This window comes from Barbus barbus, assembly GCF_936440315.1.
Source record: "Barbus barbus genome assembly, chromosome: 44".
NCBI classification, from domain to species: Eukaryota; Metazoa; Chordata; class Actinopteri; order Cypriniformes; family Cyprinidae; genus Barbus; species Barbus barbus.
Window position 1 is genome coordinate 13,750,001 of NC_136722.1, and position 13,714 is coordinate 13,763,714.

Sequence of the window (13,714 nt, forward strand, 5' to 3'; positions counted from 1 at the left end):
CTACACAAGACTGTGCACAATAAATCCTAACACACTCATCTGGAATGAGGCACACACAAACAGACAGAGGCAGAATTACAAGCTTTCATCCTAAACCACAGCTTAAATAAATCCACACTGTCAGCTAGACGCTCCAAAGACTGACGCCATCAGGGCAAGAAGCGCAAACACGTTGCGACTCGGGGGGAACTGAGTTCAGGCACCTCGATTTGCATCTTGAGATGTGTCTTGAAGTTGGACAGAAGGGTGAGGAAGATGGACAGCGACAGCTCGAACACCTCGGGGACGGAGGAGACGCCATTTTTAGACAGTGCTACGCACAGGTACTGCTTGATGGCGTTGATGAACATCTCATTGGTTTTGAAGATGGGCCCAGCGTTCTGCAGGATGGAAAGGAGGAGCTGTAGCGAGAGGACCTTGGACCGCAGCTCATGGGATCTGCAGGAAGTTGAGGAATCTTAGGTGAATAAAACAATATATTTAATCCTCATTCCATATAAAACATGCCAAGGCCAAACTAAACTTAATAAAGACGAATCAGTTAACTTTTGCATTACTGGGGTGAAAACGGCATGAAAAATAATTAAATGAGTGTTTAAATACTTAAAATTTCTAACTGACATGGCCAAAGAAAGACATAAATTAAGAAAATCTAAAAATATTGAGAATTCAAAATGAATAGTTTCTGTTGGTGGCAGGACCTCTGATAAAGTGCTTATCAGACTGCAGACATTAAATGTACAATAATTTATGAATTTAATAATACAAAATAAGAAACGAATAAAGTTTTCAAAAGCATTAAAAATGGTTTTCGGTAATTGACGTAAATCTCACATTAAACAAAATAATAAAATTAAATTAAATAAACGTAGAAAATTAGCAATGTTGTAATAATTGAGAAAAGTTTTAGTTAAAGGGGACCTATTATGCTCCTTTTTACAAGATGTAAAATAAGTCTCTGATATCCCCAGAGTGTGTGTCAAGTTTTAGCTCAAAATACCCAACAGATAATTTTTTATAGCTTGTTAAAATTGCCACTTTTAGGGTGAGAGCCAAAACGCGCTGTATTTGAGTATGCTGCTTTAATGCAAATGAGCTGGTGCTCCCGGAGAAGAGGTTTTCCGCTGATGCAACAAACGCAACAACAACACACTTTCTATAAAATATCTCATTTGAATTAATTAATTATTAAGTATTAAATTCAATAATAATATAATAATTTTCAAAACTATGCAGCAACAAAATCCAAACGCACTCCACAGAAACAGCTACCTGTATTAACTGTACTGATTAACTAAATTAAGCTACATTTTCTGGGTGGTTGTCAGGGCACTTAATGTGTTGTAAGCAGTTGCCAAGTGGCTTCTTAAAGATCCTTCAATGAAAGTCCATTTTATTGTCCTCTAGTTCAATCATTTAAAAAAAAGTTAAAAAAACAACAACAACAACCTCTCCTCAACAAATTGCATGATCTGAGACATGTATCATGTCCCTAACCCCCATCTATGCTTAGTGCCTTAGTGTGCACCACTGATAAATAAAGTCCTGATGTAAATCAAGAGGGGTCAACAGGTCTAAATCCATTTCACAAAGAGTGATCAATAGCACTGAAACAAGCTTCCTGCCTCACTGCCCCTGAAGACACCAGAACTAATGGCTCTCTTTCTCTTCAAATGACAGTGAGGAACATCTCTCTTGCCCTCTGACAGCCCTATTCACCTTTTATGGGGCAGCAGCTGATAAAACCATAGACAACAATGTGAACTGATGCCTTCAACACTCTCGATACAAAATATCTATAATGACAGATGTCAGATTAGGATATAATCACATCAAACTCAATTGGATTCTGACTGGGGATGTCATTTTTGGCATGACATTTGGCCCAGCAAACAAACAATTCATTTTGTATACAGTCAGATGATTTTTTTAAGAAAGACAGGCTTACTTCGGATCAGGGGGACCGTCTGAAAGGGGCTTCATAGAGAGCTTGCAGAGTGAACGGAATACCAAGAATGCATCCTTCTGGAGAATGTGAGAAAACTTCGCACCTGGTGCTGAACCAGTGGTAGCTACCGATTCCTGTGGGAGAAATGCTCACGTTAGAGTCTTACAGCAATCAAATTTAACTGCCAGGGAAATTAATCATCATCTACAGCACATAACATGCATCAACCATAAAAAAAGCAACAAGCCATAAAATTGGCATTATGGTCCATTAAGCACATACAATGGCCCCAAAAAATATTTTGACACTTTAAAAAAAATACATAAAATATCTTCACGTTTAATAACAGGATTTCTGCAGTTTTTAAAATCCAATTTAAGAACATTATGACCTACACTAATAAAATAAATACTGTATGTTCGTACAGAACAAACTAATTCCATCTTAAAATAAATCATGTATTTCAGATTCTTTTCTTTAATTAACCAGGCACACATTCAGCTGCAAAAATGGGTTACTGCAAGTTTAAAATATTTAGGATGTTTTGTTTTATTCAGCATATACAGTACGTAAGTATTGAAATTGGTTTATGCACTTAAATATCAATACAAATTAATTAGATGTCAATCGATATTGGATTTTGCTGACATGATAATATTGTGTTTAAAGAAAGGCAATAACAAGATTGTGTCAATACTAGGAAAATATCTCAATATTTGAACGTGTTAAAAAATGTTCTTAGTCTTTCCTTCCTGTGTTGGGGTGACCTAAAGAGAAGATACAATTTTGTTGAATTAAAGGCCAGGTACAGTTCACTGTGTAAGCAAGGAAACCGGAAAAAATATTTAGTATAACACAGGGATTTAATCATTTAAAAAAAAACACTGGGACTCTTTATTTCTAAAAGTGTCCATGCTTTATTACCTCTAGCTGCTCATTCAAACAGATGAGGGAGAACTGCTTTTTACAAAACATTTCACAAGTAGCAGTTTCTTATTATAGCAAAACACTTGAGAAAAATGAGGGTATCATGGTTTGTGACATCGCAAACAAACCCTAAAATTTAATTTTGAGGAATTCAACTGTTAAATCAATGAAGTCAGTTCTGGATAAACAATCCAGTCAAAACAATTACACATGTGTAAACAAGAAGCCGCTTTACTTTTCCCCATTCATGGCAGAAGTGGAAACTGGTACCTGAGTGTCATTGGAAGAGACAGACAGTCTGTCGTCAGGTAGGGACGGAGTAAAGCTCGCAGAGATGGGTGTTCCAGGGATGCCGTTGGCGTGAACATTTTCGTTGTCACTGCCCAACCCACCCTCCTCTTCCAGAGAGTTTGGAATGCCCTCAGCTTGCTCGGCCTCGCCCTCACGGCTTTCCTTAACATCTGAACACAGAAAAACAGACTTCAGGCTGGGTCCTGGTTTAAAGTGTATTGCTACCAAAATCAAACTACCACTAGAACAGTCATTTAACAACATTAACAAGATTTGCTTCCTTAAAGGGACAGTTCAACAAAAAAATTTAATTGTCATAATTTTCTTCTCTTGATGTCATTACAAACATTTGATTTGATCTGACAATTCAGACTTTTTCTCACAATTGGGAGTTTACATCTTGCAATTCTGACTTTTTTCTCAGAACTGCATGATATAAACTAGCATTAGCGAGATATAGTCAGAATTGGGTGATATTAACTCGAAATTGTGAGATAAAAACTTTTTTTACTCACAAATGCAAGTTTGCATCTCACAATTCTGACTTTTCTCTCGCAATTGCGAGTTCATATTTCACATTTCTCACGTTTTCCACACAATTCAGACTTTTTTTCTCAGAATTATGGAGATATAAAGTCCAATTCTGTAGGGAAAAAAAAGACTGATATGTTCTCAGAATTGCAAGTTTACATCTCACAATTCTCACTTTTGCGTGTAATAAAGTCAGAATCACAATATAACTTTATAACTCACAATTGCAAGTTTATATAATGCAATTCTGAGAAAAAAGAGAACTTGCAATTACGAGAAAAAATTGTCAGAATTGTGAGATAAAAAAAACTTTTTTTATTCAGTGGCAGAAACAGGATTCCATAGAAAACAGCTATTTTAAATTGTAATAATATTTTGCAACAATACTACTTGTACTGCATATCTGATCAAACTAAATTCAGCCAAAATCTTACTGACCCCAAACACGTATATATACACACACACACACACACACACACACACTGGCCACTTTATTAGGTACACCTTGGTAGCGCTGGGTTGGACCCTCTTTTGCCTTCAGAACTGCCTTAATTCTTCGTGGTATAGATTCAACAAGGTGTTGGAAACATTCCTCAGAGATTTTGGTCCATATTGACATGATAGCATCACGCAGTTGCTACAGATTTGTCGGCTGCACATCCATGATGCGAATCTCCCGTTCCACCACATCCCAAAGGTGCTCTATTGGATTGAGATCTGGTGACAGTGGAGGCCATTTGAGTAAAGTGAACTCATTGTCATGTTCAAGAAACCAGTCTGAGATGATTTGAGCTTTGTGACATGGTTCACCAGCAACCATTCCACGTTCAAAGTCACTTAAATCCCCTTTCTTCCCCATTCTGATGCTCGGTTTGAACTTCAAGTCGTCTTCACCACATCTACAGGTGCATCTCAGAAAATTAGAATACGGTGAAAAAGTTAATTTTTTCTTGTAACTTATTTCAAAAAGTGAAACTTTCATATATTTTAGATTCATTACATGTAAAGTAAAACACTTCAAAAGTGTTTTTGTTTTCATTTGGATGATTAGAGCTTACAACTCATGAAAGTCAAAAATCAGTATCTAAAAAAAACTAAACTTTTTCACCATATTCTATTTTTCTGAGTTGCATCTGTAGATGACAATGCATTGAGTTGCTGCCATGTGATTGGCTGATTAGCAATTTGTGTTACCAAGCAATTGAACAGGTGTACCTAATAAAGTGGCCGGTGAGCGTATATACATAAATGTGTGACAATTCATTTTTGTCTGAACTGTCCAACTGTCCCCTTCAAGTATGATGAATATAACTCGCCTCCAGCAATTGTGTTTACTACTTCTTGCAAAATGCTCTGTACAATCTCCTGCGCTTTCTCTTCATAGTTCCGGTTTTCTTCTTCCTCGGTTGCTTCTGTGCCATGCTTTGCCGCACCTAAAAAGACAGACGAGTATGTTTAAGCGTCTAATTCTGTCTAGTCAGTCATTCATGGTGCGATAGGAGGATTTTCCCTCCAAGCACGCTCTGTAGTCACATTAAATCCACGTGATCAGTTTCTCAATTTAACTTTAATAAGTGTTATTAAGAGGGGACTCCATCCTGCTCGTAACTGGGTGATGTTCTGATGGAAAGCTGTGCTATTAAACTTACGTAAGACTCAGAGACACTGACACAGTTTTCCCAATGTCACATCATTAGAAGATGTCTCATCTGTTCTGATGTCAAGCCTGAATACACGATTAACTAATAATGACTAGGAATCAGAGATGCTTGTATGTGCCTAGCAGTGTTGGGAGGAGGAGGGTAACCAACTAAAATTAGTCATATTATTAACTTAAAGGGATAGTTCACCCAAAAATGTATATTCTGTCATCATTAACTCATCCTCATGTTATTTCAAACCAATAAGACTTTTGTTAATCTTCGAAACACAAATTAAGATATTTCTAATGATACCTTAGAAGTTTCTCCATTGGAAATCCAAATAACCAAAACTTAGAAGATCCAAAGGTATATAACAAATCCATATGAAGTTTAATCCAAGTCTTGTACAAATATATTGTTGAGATTTAATTTATACAATTTGGTTACCTGGGTTTTTCAGCGGAGGAACAGAAACCTCTAAGAGAGTGAGTAAATGATGACAAAAATAAATATTTTTTTAATGTCAACTTTAATGCCATGTGAGCACCAAAGAAGATTTTCATGGCAAAAACAAGGTGGAATAACAATAAATCTTATTATTTAAAGAATAAATCTTTAAACAGAAAATTTTTGGAAATTGAGATTTATACATCATCTGAAAGCTGAATAAATAAGATTTCCATTGATGTATGGTTAGGATAGGACAATATTAGATACAACTATTTGAATATCTGGAATCGGAGGGTGCAAAAAAATCTAAATATTGAGAAAATCACCTTTAAAGTTGTCCAAATTAAGTTCTTAGCAATGCATAATACCAATCAAAAATTAAGTTTTGATATTTACAGTAGGAAATTGACAAAATATCTTCATGGAACATGATCTTTACTTAATATCCTAATGATTTTTGGCATTAAAGAAAAATCAATAATTTTGACCCATACAATGTGTTTTTGGCTATTGCTACAAATATACCCCAGCGACTTAAGACTGGTTTTGTGGTCCAGGGTCACATATAAGACTTTTCAAATGTATTTTTAACAAACTCTTTGTGAATAAATTCTATTAAACTTTACATTTTCAGTCACATTTTATAACTGAGTGAACTGAAGCAATAACGAAAAGCACTCTCCAAGAATATACCATTGGTGTCTAGAGTCATTTAGAGAAATCAGCATAATCATTTACATAAACATGGCCCCCTAAAGCTAAATTAATCCCTTCATGTTTGCATGCTTCTCTTTACTTTGCGCAGCAGCAGTAGCCTGGTCTGCCTCAGTCTGCTCATTCTCTGAAGGGCAGAAGTCGGTGCCGTTCTCTGGTTCGGGACTCTCGTACGGTGGGGATCCCTGCTCGACCTTGCTGCCCTGGTGCCCCGGTCCACCGTTGGCCTCCGCGGGCAGGCTTTTGCCGGGGGTGTCGGTGTGCTGCTGCCCAGGAGAATCTGGTTCTTGCTGGCTGACTGGAGAATGCTGCCTGTGCCTTTCTCTCTCCATCTGCTTGGCTTCCTGCAGCTGGAACACACATACGCACAAAGTCAACTCATTGTAAACATGTATCAGGGTGAGTTTACACACTCATGTTCCCTCCGGGGCAGCCGGGAGCCCAAAGCCACGCTGATGTACATCCATTTCTCTGAACGGGAGGCAAATGATTACGTTTAGAAATAAAGACGTTTCCCGTCTTTAAAAAAAAGAAAAAAAGAAACACAAGACCAGGATCTTATAGCATCTTACTGTATGTGAAGACAATGTCTGTGCTCATAGAGACAGATGGTGGTTGGACTACATGCACCTGGAATGACAATCTGGACTACGCACATGCTTACTTTGGTGTTTTAAAGCAGGATAAGTTTATCACTCTAAAAGGGGTAGTTCACTTGAAAATGAAAATTCTGTCATCAGTTACTCATTCTCATGTGGTTTTGTACCTGTATGACATTCTTTCTTTTGTGGAACATAAAAGAAGATACTGTATACACAAGAAAAATCAGTGGTGTCCAAACAACATTGGACTTGATATGGACTTGAACATTGATTTTCATAGTTTGGGCCAAAAAAACTAACAAAAACAAAACACTGATTATTTTTTTCAATTTCTTTTGTGTTCCACAAAAGGATGAAGTAGTAGTGTCTTCACTCAATTCATTGCGGAGGGAATAAGTCTGCCATAAATGACAGTGAGCATGCCACATTATGCAATCAAAAATCTTTAATAATCTGCATATTTTGTCTTATGACAAATATCACATCAAAAATCACACAGTGTCTAAACGGTCCAAGTATGACAACTGAAACTGAGCTGATACCTTATCAAAAAAAACCTTGGGCTTAGAAGCTGATAAAATAAAAATAGAGCTGTAAATAAAAAAAATATATAATAATAAATAGCTTTGATACAATACCAGCATCTGATACCTAGTAAATAAAACAAAAAAACAATACCTTGGGTGATAAAACTGATATAATTAAACTAGGTCTATTAATAGATTCAATAAGGTAAATAATTTTCAATTAACATAATATCATGTATTTTAAATTATAACTTATAAATGAATAAATAAATAAATAATTTGGTTCCAGCTTCTGATACCTTAGTTTTAATAGTAAATAGCAAAATGAAAAATGGTAAATCACCTTAGGTCCTAGCAACTGATACAATGGAACTATGACTATTAATAGATTCAATAATTCAATGTAAATAATTAAATAACATTTACATATATGTATTATAAGTTTTATTTGTAATTTCTAAACCAAACAAATAAATAAAAATAGCACATAAATAAATAAATCATCTCGACAAGAGTATATTCTGACATACAAAGAGTACAAATTATTTTGTTAAACATACCAACTGGATTTGATTCATAAATTAAATGAACGAAACGCTTATATTTTTAACTTCTAGGTACATATCAAAGACCGCCATTTAGTGAGCAGAGTCTAGAATGCACTGCATTTATCCATTACCCAGGAAGGACATTTAATGTAACAGGTTTATTAATAAAGTATGAGGGACAATGATGTCCCTTCTCTAGAGCTTTCAGCTGAATTCAGGTGGTCTAATATGGCCTGGTCTGTGTTGGCAAAACAGACACATCTTCAATATTGTACAGCTGATTAATTATGCATGATGTGTCTGGCTGTGTCAGAATGTGTCACGCTCCGTCCAGACTGCTAAAACTGTGTGACTGTGTTCTGCTTGTGCCAAAACCGCAAATGGCATCCTTTTGATCAATGCACCAACTGTAAAACATCTACACTGCACCTCGCTGTCCTCCTCCACATGCAGCTACCTAAACCACAAAGATACAGACACATCGTGTTTGCTCCTGGTATCAAAATCCATCTCGGATGATCCAAACCCAAATGACAACACTAAATGCGATTGTAAACGAGGTCCAAAATGTTTTTTGATACGATCACTACAAAATGTTCCCTGAACAACACTAATCATGTGACACATACCCATCCAAAGTTTTAATAATCGGCCAAAATAATTATTCTTAGCAACAATTCTGCTCAAAACATGAGATCAGAGAGAAGTGAATTTACAAAAAAAAAAAAAAACTAAAAAAAAAATTCTTTTTTTCTATACTTCCTTTCTTGATATTGAATACTCATTATACAAGAATATTCTAATATATTTCTAATATATTCAAAATACTAGAAATTATTTTGTAGTCCATTGTGAATATGACATTTAATGTGCATTCACAATGTGTCAATGCATCAAAACTCTGATCCAATAATTCCTTGCCATTATTACTGAAAATATTTGTGGAATTCTCCATGGAGCATTAATATTTATGTATTAAAATGTTAATTTCAAAACATTTGTAAATATTAATAAATATTGTGGTTTATAATAAATGATTGTGCATATAAATAAAAATAATTCAATATTTTATTTATTTTATTCATACAGTGGAAAAAAATGGGGAAAACCTTGATTATTTTAAATCGAGTTGTATATTTACATTACATTTACATACATATTTAACATTCTGAAAATGTAACAAATATTTAATAAAAATGTTGGTTGCTCTGTTCAACTTTTTTCAAAGAAATAAATACTTTTATTCAGAAAAGATTAGATAAATTGATCAAAAGTGACAATAAAGACATTTAAAATGCTACAAAATATTTTATTTCAAATACATGCTGTTCTCAAATCTTTTCAGGAAGAAATCTTGAAAATTAATGAATTACGATTTTCACAAAAATATTTTGTGTTTTCAACACTGACATTTCAACAATAAAACGGTTAATTGTAATAATACTTTATTTAATTATTTTAGATCAAATATATGCCGTTTTTAAACCATATTAATATTGTTAAAAGGCTGAACAATATATAAATAATTTCAAGTCCCATAGAGCAACAAATGGCGTCCTAAATCACAGACTCTTTCCTCAAAATCCAAACACGTTTGTCACAGAAGTCACGTTACTACCAGGTGTCAACAGCTGTTTTCACTGACAACATATGACCAAACCACCTGAGACGGATGTTACTACCAGGTGTAAACGTGGCCTTACAAACGAGAGAGAGCTGCTGTAGTCACACTCTTCCACAACACATAAACATGGTAAGACAGATGAAAGGAACTCATTTGTCATGGAGGGGACGACAGCAGGCAGAAAACGAACGCAATGAAGCCAAGGCAAGCAGACTGGAGCGAGACGTCTGAGAGAGATCAGAGAAAGAGACAGAGTGCGAGAGTGACGGATGAAACTGATGTACACAAACCAGAGAAAACTTCAGATCAAGCACATTTCAAGGCAGTCCTGTCACTCTTTACCTGACGATCTCGCTTTCTTGATGCCAAAGACCAACTGATCTTGTGATTTGTAAGCTATATTTTGAGGGGGGAAGGAGGAGGAGGAGAGGCATCAACCAAAAAGAAAGAAGAAGTGTTAGACCAAGGTGTCATTTCTCCATATTACCACAGGAGAAGTGTCCAATGCACTCACTGCTTGGTTCTCCATGCGGGCGAATATCACATTCAGCATCTGCGTGAGGGTGGCTTTGGCCGTGGTCTGGTTGATGAGGTTCTTACTGGCCAGATAGATGTTGTAGCATGTTCTCACGGCCTGCAGAACCGTACCTTCGTGGATCTCTATTTGCTGCGAGGTCACGGCTGTGAGCAAGGCCTGTCGGGGACGGGAGTAAAAAAAGAAACAAGCACAAATGTAACCACAGAGGACGTTAAGACACAACTGTAGCCATAAAACCTAGGAAAGTATTCGGACAATATGGGGGAGAGTTATCATTTATTACTTAAGCTGCGGGAATCTTGGTAAAGTTCAAACAGTTTAGGCTCGACATGCGGCCGTATGAAAGAGTTTAGCAGATTTCAGGAGCCGTGCTTGTCCTGCTACTCCACATTCCACAATGAGATTTGTAAAACAATAGCTCAGGCAAATGACGCTATGGAAATCTGAGCACTACAGGTTAGGCCAGTTCTACATAGAGAATAAGAGAGAACAACCTACATACTCAAATTGAAAAAAGACAGGCGTATTTGCTTTAAAAAAAATATATATTATATAGAAGACTAAGACCAAAGACTAAAATTAAATCAATACTGAATTAATAGTTTAAACAAACATAATCATTCCCCATTAAAAATTGCTACTGCATTTAAATAAATTATAGATAAATAAACAGAATTTCCATATAGGAGCTGAAAGATATACTTCAGCCAGTTTTAATAATATGAAAACCCCCTTCGGTCACAATAAATTAAAATTTTATAATTATTATAGCATTTAATGTAATAATAATGATAATAATTGCTATTAAATTCTAAATTATGATGAGAAAGACATTTTCAAATTATTAAAACAGTCAAAACTTAAAGAAACATGTCATACAGTTATTATTATTATTATTTAAAATCTATTAATTGTATTCTTATTATTTGATATAGTGTCATTAATAATCATTTGTAATTAGCTATATTTCTGATGTACCTTCTTTATGTAGTTTAATACTGCAATACCGAAGATCCTGTATAAACATCACCCAAATAACCTACCCTGAGCATTTCTGAATTTAATAAAACCAAAACATGGCATTATTTGCTCTGCACGTTATGAGCTATCTCACATAAATATATTTGACCTTTATAATTTGCAACTGGACGCCTTCATCCGTCTGCGGCCCTTGGAAACAGCCACATATAGTCTCTATGATCCTGTCGATTAGTTTTTTTCCGGGGGTGGTGTTGTCTGGAGCGCTGCCCGTCAGGTGACCATATGCTATGAGTTTCTAAAAAATCATAAACACAGCGCGTGAGATGAAATATCGTTATCATAAAAAGCATCCTGACATCAGCGTGTTGTAGGGCACTGACCTGTAAACAGTCTAGAGAGGTGATGACGATGCGCGGACATTTGGACTGACAGGCCAACTCAAACGGCAGGAAGTACTTATCTGCTTCAATGAAGCTGGTCTTGGATTTGACTGGCGGCAAAGTACTGGAACTTGACTTGTTGTCCTCAGGTGGTGGGCTACAAAACAAAAACAAAGACGTCGATCAGTCAAACTGAATAGGGGCTGACAATCATTTGAACATTTTTATTAAATTAAGTACACAGTATGCTGATTAATTAATCAAATATATTGCAGTTAATCACATATAAATGTTAGTATAAAAAACCCAAGTTCAAATAATTGAAGACATTACACTTATACATTACTAGGGCCCTGTGATTTCTTTCAGCCGCTGCCGCCTCAAATGAGTACATGAACACACAAACAATCTCTAGAACTGCTCTGAAAGTCACTTCATGAGCATTTGTCCATTTCTCCAGAAAAATCCATCGTCATTTCACATACAAATAGAAACTAAAAGGTCTTCACAACAACCCATCAAAATAAAGGTTCAGTTTAACTTGAAGAAACAGTGACAGAAATATTACTTAGTGTAATGATAGTACTACTACTACTACTACAATTATTAATAAAAGATTATTTTTAAGGAATATTTACCAGAAAAATTATTTATTAGAATTTATTTACCAGAAAAATGTGAATACACATTTAAAAATAAAAAGATTTAAATAAATAAATAAAATACATTCATTTTTTGTAAAAATCTATTAATTAGAGATGCTTGTGATTATTCAAATTTAATTAAACCATTAACACAGAATTTGGTAGAAATACAACAAAACGTATTTTTTAACTTTTAATAAAATGCTGTTCGTGATTGTTGTGTAAGTTTCACGAGTTTAATTAATTAGACATGCTTTTGTTTCACCATTAAAATGGGAAAAACTGAATTTCTAAAAAAATTAAATGGAATATGGGAAAAAATAAACAGATTTCATAAGGTCCTACATTACAGTAAAACATTGTAACATTTCTTTCTTTCTTTTTTAATGCACAAAAAAAAACCCTTTAGTTCTGGCAGTGGGAGAAAGCCCTTGAATCTTTTTATATATCCACACTGCAGTGGATGTGACCTAGAGACTGCAAACTCTCGCTTTCTATCCAGCCACTGTATCAGCTCGAGATGAGCAACGGATCTGGAGAGGTGCCAGGCCAAGCTGGGACTGCTGTGTGTTAGCTAGGACGAGCTTTACGATTTCCTTCAGCAAGATGACTTGATGAGTGCAGTGGGACATGGGGAAGAGGTTGGGGGAGATAAGAATTAAGTTGAGTGGAGAGAGAGAGAGGTGATGAATAAAGTGGAGCACTAAATGGACATGTTGCAAAAAGAGAAAGTGACAGAGCAAAGCAGTGGAAGAGAAAGATGCAGTCACTATTCATACTATATTGTATATGAGATACGATAGTATTGTAATGAGCTATATTATGGTCGATTATGGTTCCATTATGTCATTAAAACCCAAATAGTGTTTCCCTTTGGGGAACTGGAGCACACATGCTCAAAAATGAAAATTATTATTTTTTCAAACATTACCATTATTAATTTATTACAAATCTCGGCTGTGTTAAATTTGAATTGGAAAAATGACTCACGACTGTTGTTAACAGCTCTGGATGAGTTACTGATTTAATGAGTCTGATTCAAACTGCTAACTTACAAACACAAAGCTGTTTTGTGAATCTGACTCATCAAAAAGAGGCCTTTCAAATGAGTCATTTATTCACAATTCATTTTTATTAGAAGTTTGCAGCTCATATTTTAGCACCTATCATCCTTCCAGCTAAATGTGCACAAAAACAAACAGACAGCACAAAAATATGGTCTATTTCTTGAGCGAACATGCTCTTTAAAACACTGTTCTTTTAATGATATGATTCAAATGAATCATTTGGCAACTCTAACACAGGAGCCATCAGTCTGAACTGTTCACTGCAAAAACAATATATTGTACTATGTCCCAAATTGTGA

At 35.4% G+C, this 13,714-nt stretch overlaps 1 protein-coding gene across 1 annotated transcript in view; it reads right to left on the bottom strand.

The window, feature by feature from the left end:
* The window catches only part of LOC306863469 (brefeldin A-inhibited guanine nucleotide-exchange protein 1-like), a 69,176-nt gene that overhangs the window by 29,132 nt on the left and 26,330 nt on the right, over positions 1 to 13,714 (bottom strand). Inside the window, exons 3-10 of the mRNA XM_079406810.1 lie at positions 11,705 to 11,861; positions 11,473 to 11,619; positions 10,320 to 10,499; positions 6,587 to 6,854; positions 5,014 to 5,130; positions 3,146 to 3,336; positions 1,949 to 2,082; positions 204 to 438 (exon numbers count right to left, since the gene is read on the bottom strand). Coding sequence (XP_079262936.1) covers positions 204 to 438; positions 1,949 to 2,082; positions 3,146 to 3,336; positions 5,014 to 5,130; positions 6,587 to 6,854; positions 10,320 to 10,499; positions 11,473 to 11,619; positions 11,705 to 11,861 — 1,429 coding nt within the window. The remainder of the gene's footprint in view (positions 1 to 203; positions 439 to 1,948; positions 2,083 to 3,145; positions 3,337 to 5,013; positions 5,131 to 6,586; positions 6,855 to 10,319; positions 10,500 to 11,472; positions 11,620 to 11,704; positions 11,862 to 13,714) is intronic.